The 13,558-nt window shown below is 43.6% G+C and overlaps 1 protein-coding gene across 1 annotated transcript in view; it reads left to right on the top strand.

Annotated features, from left to right (window-relative positions):
• Positions 1 to 13,034, top strand: part of pde11a (phosphodiesterase 11a) — a gene marked incomplete at its 5' end in the record, with an annotated part of 30,810 nt that extends 17,776 nt beyond the window's left edge. Inside the window, 11 exons of the mRNA XM_083681661.1 lie at positions 633 to 683; positions 3,025 to 3,171; positions 3,486 to 3,593; positions 4,454 to 4,563; positions 5,231 to 5,321; positions 7,282 to 7,382; positions 7,667 to 7,744; positions 7,936 to 7,999; positions 8,135 to 8,209; positions 9,317 to 9,400; positions 12,525 to 13,034. Coding sequence (XP_083537787.1) covers positions 633 to 683; positions 3,025 to 3,171; positions 3,486 to 3,593; positions 4,454 to 4,563; positions 5,231 to 5,321; positions 7,282 to 7,382; positions 7,667 to 7,744; positions 7,936 to 7,999; positions 8,135 to 8,209; positions 9,317 to 9,400; positions 12,525 to 12,746 — 1,131 coding nt within the window. The 3' untranslated portion in view covers positions 12,747 to 13,034. The remainder of the gene's footprint in view (positions 1 to 632; positions 684 to 3,024; positions 3,172 to 3,485; positions 3,594 to 4,453; positions 4,564 to 5,230; positions 5,322 to 7,281; positions 7,383 to 7,666; positions 7,745 to 7,935; positions 8,000 to 8,134; positions 8,210 to 9,316; positions 9,401 to 12,524) is intronic.
• Between the last annotated feature and the right edge of the window lie 524 nt (positions 13,035 to 13,558).

The following is a 13,558-nucleotide window of genomic DNA, read 5'->3' as shown; positions in this document are numbered from 1 at the left end:
GAACTCAATCGCCAAATCTCACTCTCTTATTTTTTCTGTTAGTCCAAAAAGGGAAGTCCTCTCATTCCATGAGTCAACCTGACAAAGATGTTTTTGTACAATATCAGCTGTGTTGTTAGGATTAAAGACAGCAGGGAGTTAGAGAGACTGAGATGGAGTAGCTGTAGAGGAACACAGGAAGGAAGGTATGGAATGAGCATGAGCGAGCATGGAGATGCATTGCCGCTGGCAGAACTGAATAAACATGAGCGCTCTTGATCAAATAAGGAGCTGCGAGACTGTGCAAGGTATTTCTCCCAGGAAATGAGGAAAGCATAGGGATGGAATCACTGCTGACATCTCTGTTTCTCGAGCATTCTAGAGCTCTGAGGATTCTAAACCGTCTGAGCTGAGAGAGGCATTCAGTCACTGACACAAAACCATCATTTTTGTTGGTTCTCTGGAAAAGCTCTGGAATGAGGCTCCATGGGACACTTCTATTTGAAGTCTTGCTGAGTGTGAGGGGATACTTTATAGTGTCACAATATTAGACCTGGTATAACTGTACAGTATTACTGAAAATTGCTTTCCAACTCTCCACTATTATGAATATGAAAATACTGTATGAGTCAACATTTGTAATTCCCTTGCAGGTTCTATCATACCACGCCACCTGTTCCAAGACTGAGGTTGACAAGTTCAAGGTAATTTATGTGGTAATTTATGTTATCGTTATGTGGGAGATGAATTTATCCCAACAGACAGTGTTTGGTTCCCAGAACATTTCTGGTACTGTAGGTTAAGATGAATATGTGACTGATGTCAGTGTAGGGTGGTCAATGTCTGACCCTCAAATGGACCATGTCTGTGAACACAAACCTCAAGATGACTACACATCACTGTTAAAAACAACCACACAAAAACACAACCTCACCTCACCACTTACATGTTGATATATAGATATTCCTCTCTTATACCATTGTCTCACAACCAATAGTTGTTGCTCAACCACATTAAATGATATCTGATGTTCTGGGAACATTTATTGTTTGCTGGGATGTTTTTTTTAATCGAATTGTCTTTGAATATGTCTGAGATATATTCTATTTCAGGATGGGAGCCTGGGTGGAATTGTATACACCACAAGGGCATGTTTTTCTGTAGCCTATGTAGAGTACTGTACTGTACTGTGGGTCAAATGGAGACTTAGATCATCAGAATTTCTTAGATAAAAAGAACATTTATGATTCATCTTGTAGCCCAAGGTTAAATATACATACTGTACTGTATGTATATGGCTCAAAGTGTGACTGTGTTTTGCAAATAGCCACTTTAATTAATGGGCTTGCTTCAGCAAGTCCAACTATTGTTTTATCTCATACTTCTTTTACTTACATTTCTGCCACATTTTCTCACTGCAACTCCTCCTGTAATTGTTGGTTGACAGTCTATCTATCAACAACCTATCTATCTATCTATCTATCTATCTATCTATCTATCTATCTATCTATCTATCTATCTATCTATCTATCTATTTATCTATCTATCCTCCAAACTTCTCTCATCTATCTGCCTATATGATACCGTCTGAGCATCTTTTATCCACTGGTTTATCCTACTATCTTTCTTTCAATTACTCAGCAAATCGTCCAAACCATCTTTAAACTTTCTCCACGACCAAAATGAGACTTTTTCTAGTTAAGAGATACACTTTTAAATTAAGCATTGGTACTGATTACCTTCAAATGGAAAATGGAAAATCATTAATGGCACTCCTTGATAGAAATAGATTGATGACTTGCCTCTCAGACCTCATTTTCTGATTGCTTCCAAGACCTGCAGTGTGGTGCATGCATTTCTACAGGCCGGGGCAATACTTCTTCAAATCCCTGATGAAATGAACTAATTGTTGTATTTCAAATGGATTACTCCAATCAATAGCCAATCATTTTCATTGCATTATTTATACAGTTTTAGAGCATGCCTGTGGGGGGGGGGGGGGGGGGTATTTGTTACATACTGTAACAAAAAAAAACATGTCAAATTCTCAGAGATGCCTGAATGTCTGTGTGATATGTTAAATATATTTCCAAACACTTTGATGAAGAGATCTTCCCCATGGCCATTAGCACAAAGCCTGAGCTGTAGCTCTGTGTCTGTCAGATCTCCCGGCCCCCTCACCCAGAGAGAGCTCACACTAGCTCTGCTTCGCTCTGCACTGTACCCTGCCTTTCCCCTTTCATAACTGTCCTACATATGGAGCCTCAGTGAACACGCTCTACCAGGATTCCACTGAATTGTAAATGTCACCCGGTAAACAACCTTGGTTGCCATTCATAACCCAAGGCGTTGGATTAGTGGAATGCACCTGCTGACCTGAAAGGCAAACAGTGAGATATGGTGGGCTCTCGTGGCTACTCTCTGTGTGGGAATGATAGAACAGTGAGATATGGTGGGCTCTCGTGGCTACTCTCTGTGTGGGAATGATAGAACAGTGCTCATACAGGTTCAACTCAGGAAAACTGTCACAGAACATTCTAGAGTGTTCTCTCCCTTATTAGAATGAAAGGCCGGTGGACAGTAGAAATGAAGTGATCATATGGAAGTCAGAAACCCAAGGCCTAATTTCTCTGAATATTTGAACGTTTATGCTTTGGTCCTCGTTAGAATACCCTCTATGAAGTGAAGGCTTGGTATAGTACTGTATGTTTAAATTGGTTTTGTGAATCGTTGGTGTGTTTGTAGAGGGTTGCTGGGTTAAAAATAGGAAGTGGTGGACTACAACCACAATTTGTCAATGAGCTCACGGAGAGTAAACAACACATAATTCCCACGGCGATACTTCCTCATTTGAACCCTCTCATTTGAACCCTTTCTGAATGAACCCCTCTGAGTCTTAATTAGCCAGTTTTTATATTTTCAACGTCTCAAAATGGCACAGTCTCTTCAGACCCTCTGACGCTATCTCTCTCTCTCTCTTCTCTTGCTCTCTAGTAGCTTTCTTCCTCTCTCACACTCTCTTTCTCTCCTTTCTTCCTCTAACAGGCGGCTAACATCCCTCTTGTCTGCGAGCTTGGCATCGATAAACTCTCCTTTGATGATTTCTCTCTGGACGTGGATGCCATGATAACAGCAGCCCTCAGAATGTTCATGGAGCTGGGCATGGTGCAGAAATTCAAGATCGACTACGAGGTGAGACAGCTGCCTGTCTGCACCAGACCCGGGTACCAACACTATTTATTCTCTTTCAAATGCTTTAGGTGCACTTGCTAAAATGGACAGTGCGCCGATAAGGCATGGTTTAAAATGTTAAGACTATTCCATTGGTTCCATTACACCCCAAGCAAGCTGAATCAAGCGCACTTAATGTATTTGGTGAACAAAAACACCAAAAACGAATACTATTTTGACCAGGGTCTGCTGTCTGAGTATTGGAGCTGCTAGATCAGCCTGGGTGATTGCTGACCTTTCACTTCCCTCCTGTCTCTCTGTGTCCCTGGACGCAGACGCTGTGCCGGTGGCTGTTGACGGTCAGGAAGAACTACCGGATGGTCCTCTACCATAACTGGAGGCACGCCTTCAATGTCTGCCAGTGCATGTTTGCTATATTGACGGTTAGTATGGATAAGAGGGAGTGGCAGTATTTACCACCAGCCTACACGATGTACAGCAACACTTCAAAGTGACCACTGGTGCTCCAGCAGATGTTGACTCTCGACTCTAGATACACAAACTGATTCATCTTCTGCTTTCTTGTCATTTTTACTCTCCTCTATTCTCTGCATGTTTTTTTTCTTCTTAATTTTCCTCCCACATCATTGAGTATAATGTGAATGCGTTGTGTGTTTTACTGTACAAACAACTATCCAGTAGAGCTAGAGCTGATCTATTTGTGTGAATGGAGACTCTAGAGAACCTGCCTCATGTTACAGCAGCTTCATACTTCAGAAGATCCACAGGGCAATCGTACACACACGCATGTACGCACGTACGCACACACACACACACACATACTCTTAGTTTATTCGACCAGGTCCAACGTTTATGCATGGATCCCCATCTGAATTTATTATTGGCAGAAGGAAATGAAATAGTTCTGTGTAAGCTGTTTAGAGCTGAGCGACTCTCTTGCCATGTGTTAAACTGTAATAAACTGTAAGTGGCCTAGGCCTATCCTACCCCAGCCGTCATCCCCATAGTGACCTGTAGGGACAAGCACAGTGCAGAGCCTCTATGTCGAACTCATCCCTGTGATAAATCTCTCAGTGTACAGAAGTTACTGCAGCCCCATTGTGTTCTCACAGAGAAACTAATGAAGATGAATTTTATCTACAATGTCCTCTAAGGATTTCCTCTGTTTTACACATACATTGTTGACTTCGTTACCATGCTCATGGTACCTAAGTGTGCCTGGTTGCCCAAATGCCCTCAGGGTGAGTGTATGGTCCCTGAACTTTTGCCCTCTACCTTTCAGACCGCTGGCTTCCAGGAGACCCTGACTGAGGTGGAGATCCTGGCGCTCCTCGTGGGCTGTGTCTGCCACGACCTGGACCACCGGGGGACCAACAATGCCTTCCAGGCCAAGTGAGTGATCCAAGTTGTGGACACTAAACACACACGTACATAAGCACATGTTCGTCTCACACACACACACACACACACACACACACACACACACACACACACACACACACACACACACACACACACACACACACACACACACACACACACCCACATACACACACTGTACACTCACATGCACGTCACACACACACACATACACACACACACACAAACACACATACTGTACATCCTCTACGGTGTGTAACCATCTGCACCAGTCCAGCCCAGAGTCAAGGAGCATGTTGCATAAGAGTTACATAACAGTCTTTTTAACGAAGTTGCTGTAAACATGGCTGGCTTGAAGAACACAATTAGAGCAGCAGGTGGAATTCTTGTTGGATTTCTTTAGGTTTGTGATTGTGCCCACACACTACAGTCGCCACCCAGCAGGATTTCAGGTGGTAAATGTAGAAAGTTTTGCCTCTGTAGATTTGAGCTCTAGTTTCTACATTATTGACCCACGAGTAGATGCACTGAGAGTCATGTTGACAGTGGAGTGCAGAGTGATTTAGTGAGGGGACTTTGAAAGGTCTCAATAGAGGATTTTATCTATCTATCTATTTTGTTTTGGAATGCAGATATAACCTCTCCATCTGTCTTTCTGATCCCTCTCTGTTTTCCTCAGGACGGGCTCAGCCTTGTCTCTGTTGTATGGGACCTCAGCCACTCTGGAGCACCACCACTTCAACCATGCTGTCATGATCCTGCAGAGCGAGGTACACCGGGGGTCCTTTCTATTCCCAAATAAATGTTTGCTTCAGTATATTCCGTTATCTTCACTCAAGGGGGAATCCCTTTTTACCAGGGTATCAGCGAAAAGCGAAGACAATTCCTTCCATTGTAAACAAGTCAACAAAAAACATCCCTTCGGCATGAAGGGTATCTCATAAATCATTGCAATTCATACAACACCCTCTTCCTCCCACATTTTCAATGAAATTTAAAGATGTCTGGCAAAGCACTGAACAAATGTAAGTAGCTTGCAATATGCACAGTTACAATAGATGTCTTTGCAACTTGTATAGCTAATAAAGTTAAACAATTGTAGCTTTTTATAGGAAGGGAATAGGATAGAGGGAGTTCCATTTTAAACCTCCATGGCCCTTTCCCTCGTTCTCTCCCCTTTGCTCACTAGCAGAAATGTCATAAAAATGTCACTGAAGGGCTCACTCGATAGAAGGGAGTAAGGGAAGGAGTTGTGTCAATTTGGAATGGAAAGGACCCAGGTCACTGCACCACCTGTACAGTCCACACCCTCCTGCAACGCTTCTGACAGACCAAACCCACAACTGCCCAGTTGGAAAGAAAATTGCTACACAAAGAGAAACAATGCATTTTCATTCTTTTATTCAGGATTAGAAGTCACAACGTTGCTAACTTTACATATTTTTCACAGGGAAGCAATCAAAATAGACACTCCGCGATTCCCCAAAATCAGTGCAATTCGAGAAGTGATAGATTTGGTGGTAATTGGTTGAGAGAGACATTTTACCAGGCGACTGGGTTTGCGTAAGGTGGTAATTAAAAGCATTTGAGGGTGCAGCCGAGACAAGGCTTAGCAGGCCAGGCTCCATTAGCTTCATTATCATGTCTCTGACGACACAGTAAGCTGACAAATGTTTGCTTGGAATATCATAATGGTTTCTGTTGATACAGGGGATGAATAACTGCCATGGCCATTAGCATATAAATGAATAGTGTGCCTAATTCAAGGCGAAAAGAGAGCTCACAGATTCAGTCCACCAACCAGCAGGAACGATTAATTAAAACTTAACTTCTCAACGAAACGACATTCCCTCTATCTATCTCTCTCTCTCTCTCTCTCTCTCTCTCTCACTCCCCTCCTCTCCTCTCCTCTCACTCTTTCTCTGTCCAATACATGTTTCCGCCATTCTGCTATTCAATATTTCATGGTAGCCAATGAGCTGTGGCCTGGGCTAGTGTTGTAGAGATAGCAGCAGTGTTGTCATCTCAAGCAGCACATGAGGAGAGTATCAGGGCCCCTCCCATTCCAGAGGTCCCCTCCCTGCCCCTCATCCTTCCATTTCTCTTACCTCTCCATCCTCCCACCCCTCCATCTCACTCCCTCCATCCCCACATCCCTCCATCTCTCTCCTCCCTGCATCCTGATATCACTCCATCTCTCTCCTCCAAGACTTCCAAACCCCTCTTTGTAACATCCCAGAGCACTGGGCACTAAGTAGGAATGGAATATATTATACATGATGGAGAGAGATATGTAATGATAGGAGAATGTTGAAGTGAGAAGTGGTACTTACTTCTTAAGAGCTTCTTCTCTGATCTCCTGATGGTTCATCTTACCCCCTCTGGCGGAGTTCTCTTTGACTGAAGCATACGCACGCACACACATACACGCAAGCACGTGTGCACGCACACACACACACACACCACTGAGTGGCACGTCCGCCCCTACATCAGCTGATGTGACACTCAGGAATCCCTTTCAAGTCAAAGACTCAGTGTGCTGACATCCACAAAGTCATGGTGAAGCTGATCGGTAGACATTTTGCTCAGGCACAGGTTTGACTCCCTTTAACTCCATTCAACTTATTTATTTGCTTGTCCAGGGAGAAAGGAAACAAAAGAAATAAAATCTTTAGGAAATCTTCCCATATGTGTGTTATGACACTCTTCCTGGCTGTGTGTTTTTCCCAGGGACACAACATCTTCTCCAATCTGTCCTCCAGAGAATATGGTGACCTCATGCAGCTGTTAAAGCAGTCCATTCTGGCCACAGACCTAACGCTCTACTTTGAGTATGTACTTGTATGCACATTTGATTTGATGTTGAAATATGGTATGATATCCCCTTAGATAACACACTTCAATGCCGAGACCAGTGTCTTTCCATAGGCATTATTATGACTGGATTCATATTTTGAAACATTCAAACTTGATGTATAGCTACAGAATCCATTCTCCAATCTCCATTCTCTTAACTCCAGTTTAGATTACAAATCATCTAGTCTATACTGCCCCCTTGTGGATTTTAGATCACCTACATGTGAATGAACTGAAATCCCCCCTTCTTCTCCTCTAGGAACAGAAACACGTTCTTTGAGCTTGTCAACAAAGGTGAATACAACTGGAACGTGAAGGGCCACAGAGACATGTGCAGGTAATGGTCACTGTAAGCAATGTGAAGAGTGTCAGCCTAAATGCACTTATTCATTTCTTAATATGAATAAAGCTTGAAGTGGGGAGTATGTCTTTATAGTGAACTGTTTGTTTCTGGTTATGTTGTTTATGATGTTGTGGGTGGTTTATAATAATAATAGCTGAAATAATGACTCTCTGAACTCCTCTCAGGTCCATGTTAATGACAGCGTGTGACTTGGGGGCCGTCACCAAACCTTGGGAAATATCACGCAAAGTAAGTAGTAGAACATATGGCTACAAGTTCATATTTTGCTGAAGTATATTCACAGGCCTGTCATTTCACAGTATTCATGTGAACTGGTTCTCTCCTGCTAACACTAAGTGTTCTTGTCTCCTGTCTGACTGTCAGGTGGCAGAGCTGGTGACCAGTGAGTTCTTTGAGCAGGGCGACAGAGAGAGATCTGAACTGAAGCTCACCCCCTCAGTGAGTTCTGCACGCACATCTTTTTATTACCCAATACTCATATGTCACTCTCCCCTGAAGACTCTTACTATTCTGGGTATAATCTGGTGTTTCTCAAATTTGTACAAATTACGTAAATCCTCCCTCCCTCCCGGTCTGCTGTTGACAATGGGCTATAGAAAGCCTGTGGCTCCAGTATTGGTCACTAGTTACACAGAGCTTGCGTCACACAGTGAGTGAGAGAGAGGAGAACTGTCACTCTGTACAGAGAGTCCTTCCAGTTTGCCTGCAGCAATCTTTGGACCAGGCCTCTATCAGAGTGTGTCCTAGAATCCTCTCTTACACAACAGGCTTATTACTCAACACATTCCACACTCTGACCTCGTCACCTGTCACCAGTGGCAAGAGGAAGTGATGACACCTTACTATAGTAGATATCAGTAGATTATTCTAGCTGTCTTGTTAGACTGTCTTATTGTTCAATGTCATTGTCTCACACATGCCATTCTCTCATTGTGAATGTAGCGTTACTGTACTCAAAGCTAAGGCACTGACATAGAAGAATAGCCCGCATTTGATTTGGTAGCTTTGAAGACCAAACATTGTTTCAGGTTGTTAGAGGGAGCAGGAGCCTGTGTTGGTCTGTAATTACTGGCTGTTGACTAATCGTGCCTGGCCACATTGCCTTCCCTCTGAAGTAGCTAATGCAGTAGCCTCAGGTTTCCTCCGCTGCCTTCCTGTGTCAAACCCTTTACCACCGAGCATGTGGGTGTGAGGAATTAAATATTCAACTCCAAAGCCGTAGCCCAGTAACTATCTCTGAAGCGCAGCCTCTCTGGAGCCTCAGAAGTTCAGGCTGCAGGAGAGACTCAGACAGAATGGAGAAATCGGAACTGGAATGAACTTGTTTTGTCTCGATGGGAAAGGGAGCATTTTCCTCACCCTGAGCACTCGAGTTCTCTAACAGCACTGACAAACATAACAGTCATGTTCTGTACTGTTCATTCACGTGCCCCGGAACGTTAGCCGTTCGATGTCCTTTCCCTGTACCCTGTATGTTTCCTCGTCTGTGAGCCTGTGTGTAGGAACGGAGGAATCTTTAGGCTTAAAGCAGTGTTTGTGTTTCAGGCCATCTTTGATCGAAACCGGAAGGATGAGTTGCCGGGGCTTCAGCTAGAGTGGATCGATGGGATCTGTGCACCGCTTTACGAGGTAATCCATGGCTATTTCTCCTCAACCATCCAACCCCCCTCCCCCCCCCCCCCAAGGGTACTGTGATCTCACCACGCAGCTCTGTACAGACATCCTCCCCCAACCTATCAGAGGTTGCTGCCGTCCTTCGCCTGCTATTGTCCTCAATGACGTGAGCAATGGAAATGTCACCACAAGTGAACATTCTTTCCTTTCAGAAATATCTGACTTTCTTTTTCAGGTGTGTTTTTTTATATGTCTCTGAAATAACCTCAAGGACATGTTCTGTCTATCTGAGAACACGAGAATGAGGCCTCATTTCCTGATCTTGAGAAAGCTAGGCAAACAAAGTGCTTTGAACGAAGGAAGCCATGACGTTAGTGATGATGATGATGATGATGTGCATTGCATGCTTGACTTCCTTTTATCCAGGTACTGTATGGCATGCTTCACTGCACCGCCCTGAAAGAGGAGAGAGGGAATAAATAGGGAGAGTGAGCTCCTGTGTGTGTGTGTGTGTGTGTGTGTGTGTGTGTGTGTGTGTGTGTGTGTGTGTGTGTGTGTGTGTGTGTGTGTGTGTGTGTGTGTGTGTGCGTGTGCGCGCATGCGTGTGTGTGTGTGTGTGTGTGTGTGTGTGTGTGTGTGTATGTGACCCAGGTGATGACGTTAAAGCTTACCTGGCCCCTCCTCCCCCCTGCGGCAGAGGCTGTGTGGGAGATAGAGGAAGCCTGGCTTCCAGGGGAGATCAAGGCCACTGACACACAAGAGTAGTTTGAGGCAGAGAGCAGAGAGGAAACAAGTGGAAATGACAAGGAATGTGAAAAAGCAGAGGGAAGTAGTTAGTCATATAAACACAGTTTGTTAGTTTGGATACGATTTCTGTCAAACCTCAGAGAATTGAAATACTTTCTTTGCATACTGAATCTATTTTGATATCTAACCATACCTTTTGATACACAAACATACCTTTTGATATGCTACTGTATACAGTATATTCTTAAGGTAACACTGGACCGACACTCTCTGAAGCTCTCAAAGACAAGTCAGACTCTAAATATGCATAATTGAAGGCATGATTATTCTCAGATTTATTGCCAAAAGATACTTGTAAATGTAATGTAAATGTAAATGTACTTTCAGCAATCATCAGATATATTCAATGTGAGTGTCATTTGTGGAAGAAATGACGGTAGCCTGCCTTTTCCCCTCAGCTTTGAAACCCATTACCGTCTCTGTAGTAAACAAAGAGATTAGCTTCCTGTGTGGAGGTTGGTCTGTGTCAACAACAGCCTCTCAGGAGCAACATGTAAATGTCCATGTTTAGAGAATGCAGATATCCAGCTCACGATCACACCGCTGCCAATTAAAACAGAGAAAGAGGAGAGCAGAGGAAGTTGAAAAGACGGCAGGGTTTTTGTCTGTGGGAGGAAGAGAATCTCACTGATCTGGTGGTAGCTAGCTACTGTGTGGAATATTAATCTACCATTATGTAACCCTCCATCTTCAAAGCACACCAGATAACCATGCCTCTCCCTCAACTGCTCACTCCTTCTACTGCACTGGAATATTGATGCTGTGGAGACGACGTGAGACAAGGCTATCTCTCTCCTACAGTGCTTTAGATGGGGAAGGAAGGAAGGAGGAGAGACAGTGGCTCAGACGATCCTTGTAGAAAATCCTCCTCTATTAGCCCACAGACCAGACACACCCAGAGAGATTACGTTGATCACACAATGTTTTGTCCATCGGAGGAACTTTGTCCAATTACAACCCCATGTAGAGCATCACACACAGTTTGATAACGATTCCCCTAACAGGGATCAAACACTGCAAGTTTATACAGGACTCCCACTATCAGTGCATGCAAGGGATTAAAAGCAGCCTGTCATGAGACTAGAGGGAGAACTGGGCCTGTGTTGTGGTCTGCTAGGGTGCAGTTGAAATCAATGTGGCTTGGAGCTCCCCACCATTCCCAGTGGAAATAAACCGTTTGGAAATCCAATATGGTGGACATATTTTGGACAGCTTGTGCCTTTTTAAATGTTTCATATACGTACTTTAAGTCACCAGGTTACAGTAAGAAGTGCAAACTGAAAGCACTCCCTGGAAATTAGTATGCATTGCACACAAATGAGTGGCCATTTGAACGTTTTTTGCACATGTAAAGATAGGCTTGACTTCTGAACTGCACTGAATTAGAGAACATTGTTTCTGTGTACCTCTTCAATACGAGTGTTTTAATTGTTGTGTGAGTTAGTCAGCACGCCTCATGAATACAAATGCATTCCAAATCCCACCTGCTGGAGAAGGTTAGACAGTTTGAGTCAACGGACAGTTCCTAATAGTACTTTATTTATTTCATGCCGTGAGATTTGACTGATTTGACTGGTCTCATTGTACTGGTATAGAGAAGATTCATGTCCTACAGGCCAGTCCTAAGTGGATGGTGATTCACGGTGGTGAAGGTGATGAGTCTGAATAACACAGCCTCATTCTTGTAATCAATTATAGTTACATTTGAGTCATTTTACAGAAGTGTTGTGAGTGACTCCACTCCTATCCACAGTGATCAAGGATAAATAAAGCCTCCTCAGTAGTTGTGGTAAGGTAACCTTCCTCTCCCACATAAGGGCTTTGTATCTTGCCTCTGTTGTGGGAAGTGTTTGTGTTTTCATATGCAGCTGTGTTGATGAAATGAGGGTTAATTAGAGTGCTTTGGGAAGCTATGTTAAGTTGATAACATTTAAAGGAGCTCCACACAGTGTAAAGAGAACAGAACCTCCCAGTCTCTGAGGTAATTCATTAGAGGCTGTATGAAAGGGAATCTGCCAGAGTGACTGAACTGCCATTTATGATTCAACACAACAAAATGACACCAGTAACTAATTACTGTCCAGCATGCTCTTTTTTCTTTAAGCCTCTAATCTTAAAGGCACAATTGTTGTATGGATCATAACAAACCACATCAAGAACAGAATGTTGCTTTTGGTTTGTTTTGCATTGTTTTGTTTTTTAGAGACCTGTTTGTATGATGAATAATATATTGCAGTCAATACTGAAGGTAGTCTACCTTTTTCTTACCTCTTAATGATCTCTCTCTCTCCCTCTCTTCTCTTTGTCTTGCCCCTTCTCTCCCTCTATCCAGACTTTGGTGAAATTGAACCCCAAGCTCCAGCCAATGGTCGACTTGATCCAAGCCAACAGGGCCAAGTGGGAGGAGCTTAACAACGAGAGACAGCGTAGCCAGAGTGAGTCCACACCCACAAGTAGTTGCAGCAGTGACACCACGGCAACAAGCAGTTGTCCCACGGCCACCAATGGCAGCACACCCTGCTGTGACGTTGACCCTCCCAAACCTGCCAGCTAGCTCCTACTACCCTCTCCAGGCAACCTTTCCTCTGCCTACTAGCTTATTTCCTCTTCCACGCAGCCTGCAGAATAGGCAGTGCATGCAGAGGTTCATGGGCTCTGCTCATTGCTTTCGCCACTAGAGATGGGCTTTAGACTTTAGACGGGCGCGACCCTACGTCTAGGTTTTCCTGCTCTTTCCACAGCTTCCTGAGTGGGAGGCTGAGAGGGCTGCTGTGTTTGACGTGCTTGTCGGAGCAGCACAGCTATCCCTCTGACGATTCCAGACCTGATGGTCAACATGTCAACCAGTGAGAGGGTGAATACTAACACAGCTCTATTGTTAATGAGGCAGCTTCATGAGGGAGCTACAGTCTTACTAGGAGGAGCATGGAGCGAATAGAGAGGACATTACTACGGTTTTCTCTACTGTCATTATGTCATTTGGTTCTGTTGCTCTCAGTATCTGTTGCTAGAATATTTTTCTTGGGGGGTGGAGGAGGGGGTTCGTCTTTTTTGTAATGTACATATCAAATTTGAAGAGATGGTGTATATATATATATATATATATATATATATATATATATATATATATATATATATATGTATATATATATATGTATATGTATATGTATATATACATATGCAAGTGGTGTTGATGACTTTGAGCCCTGGCTTTGTAACCTCTATGTGAGCTACTGAAGGATCAAGGGGTTGGAGGAACAGCAGAGCCTGTGGTGATGCTTGCAATGCAAATCCAATGCTCAGCTCCCTCCCTGTGCCTTGTTTAAAATCCCCTGATGAAACATGCATGGCCTCTTCACCAAGATT

This window comes from Argentina silus, assembly GCF_951799395.1.
Source record: "Argentina silus genome assembly, chromosome: 12".
Taxonomy (NCBI): Eukaryota; Metazoa; Chordata; class Actinopteri; order Argentiniformes; family Argentinidae; genus Argentina; species Argentina silus.
Note: the sequence above shows the minus strand (reverse complement) of the source record. Positions and strands in the feature narration are given on the sequence as shown.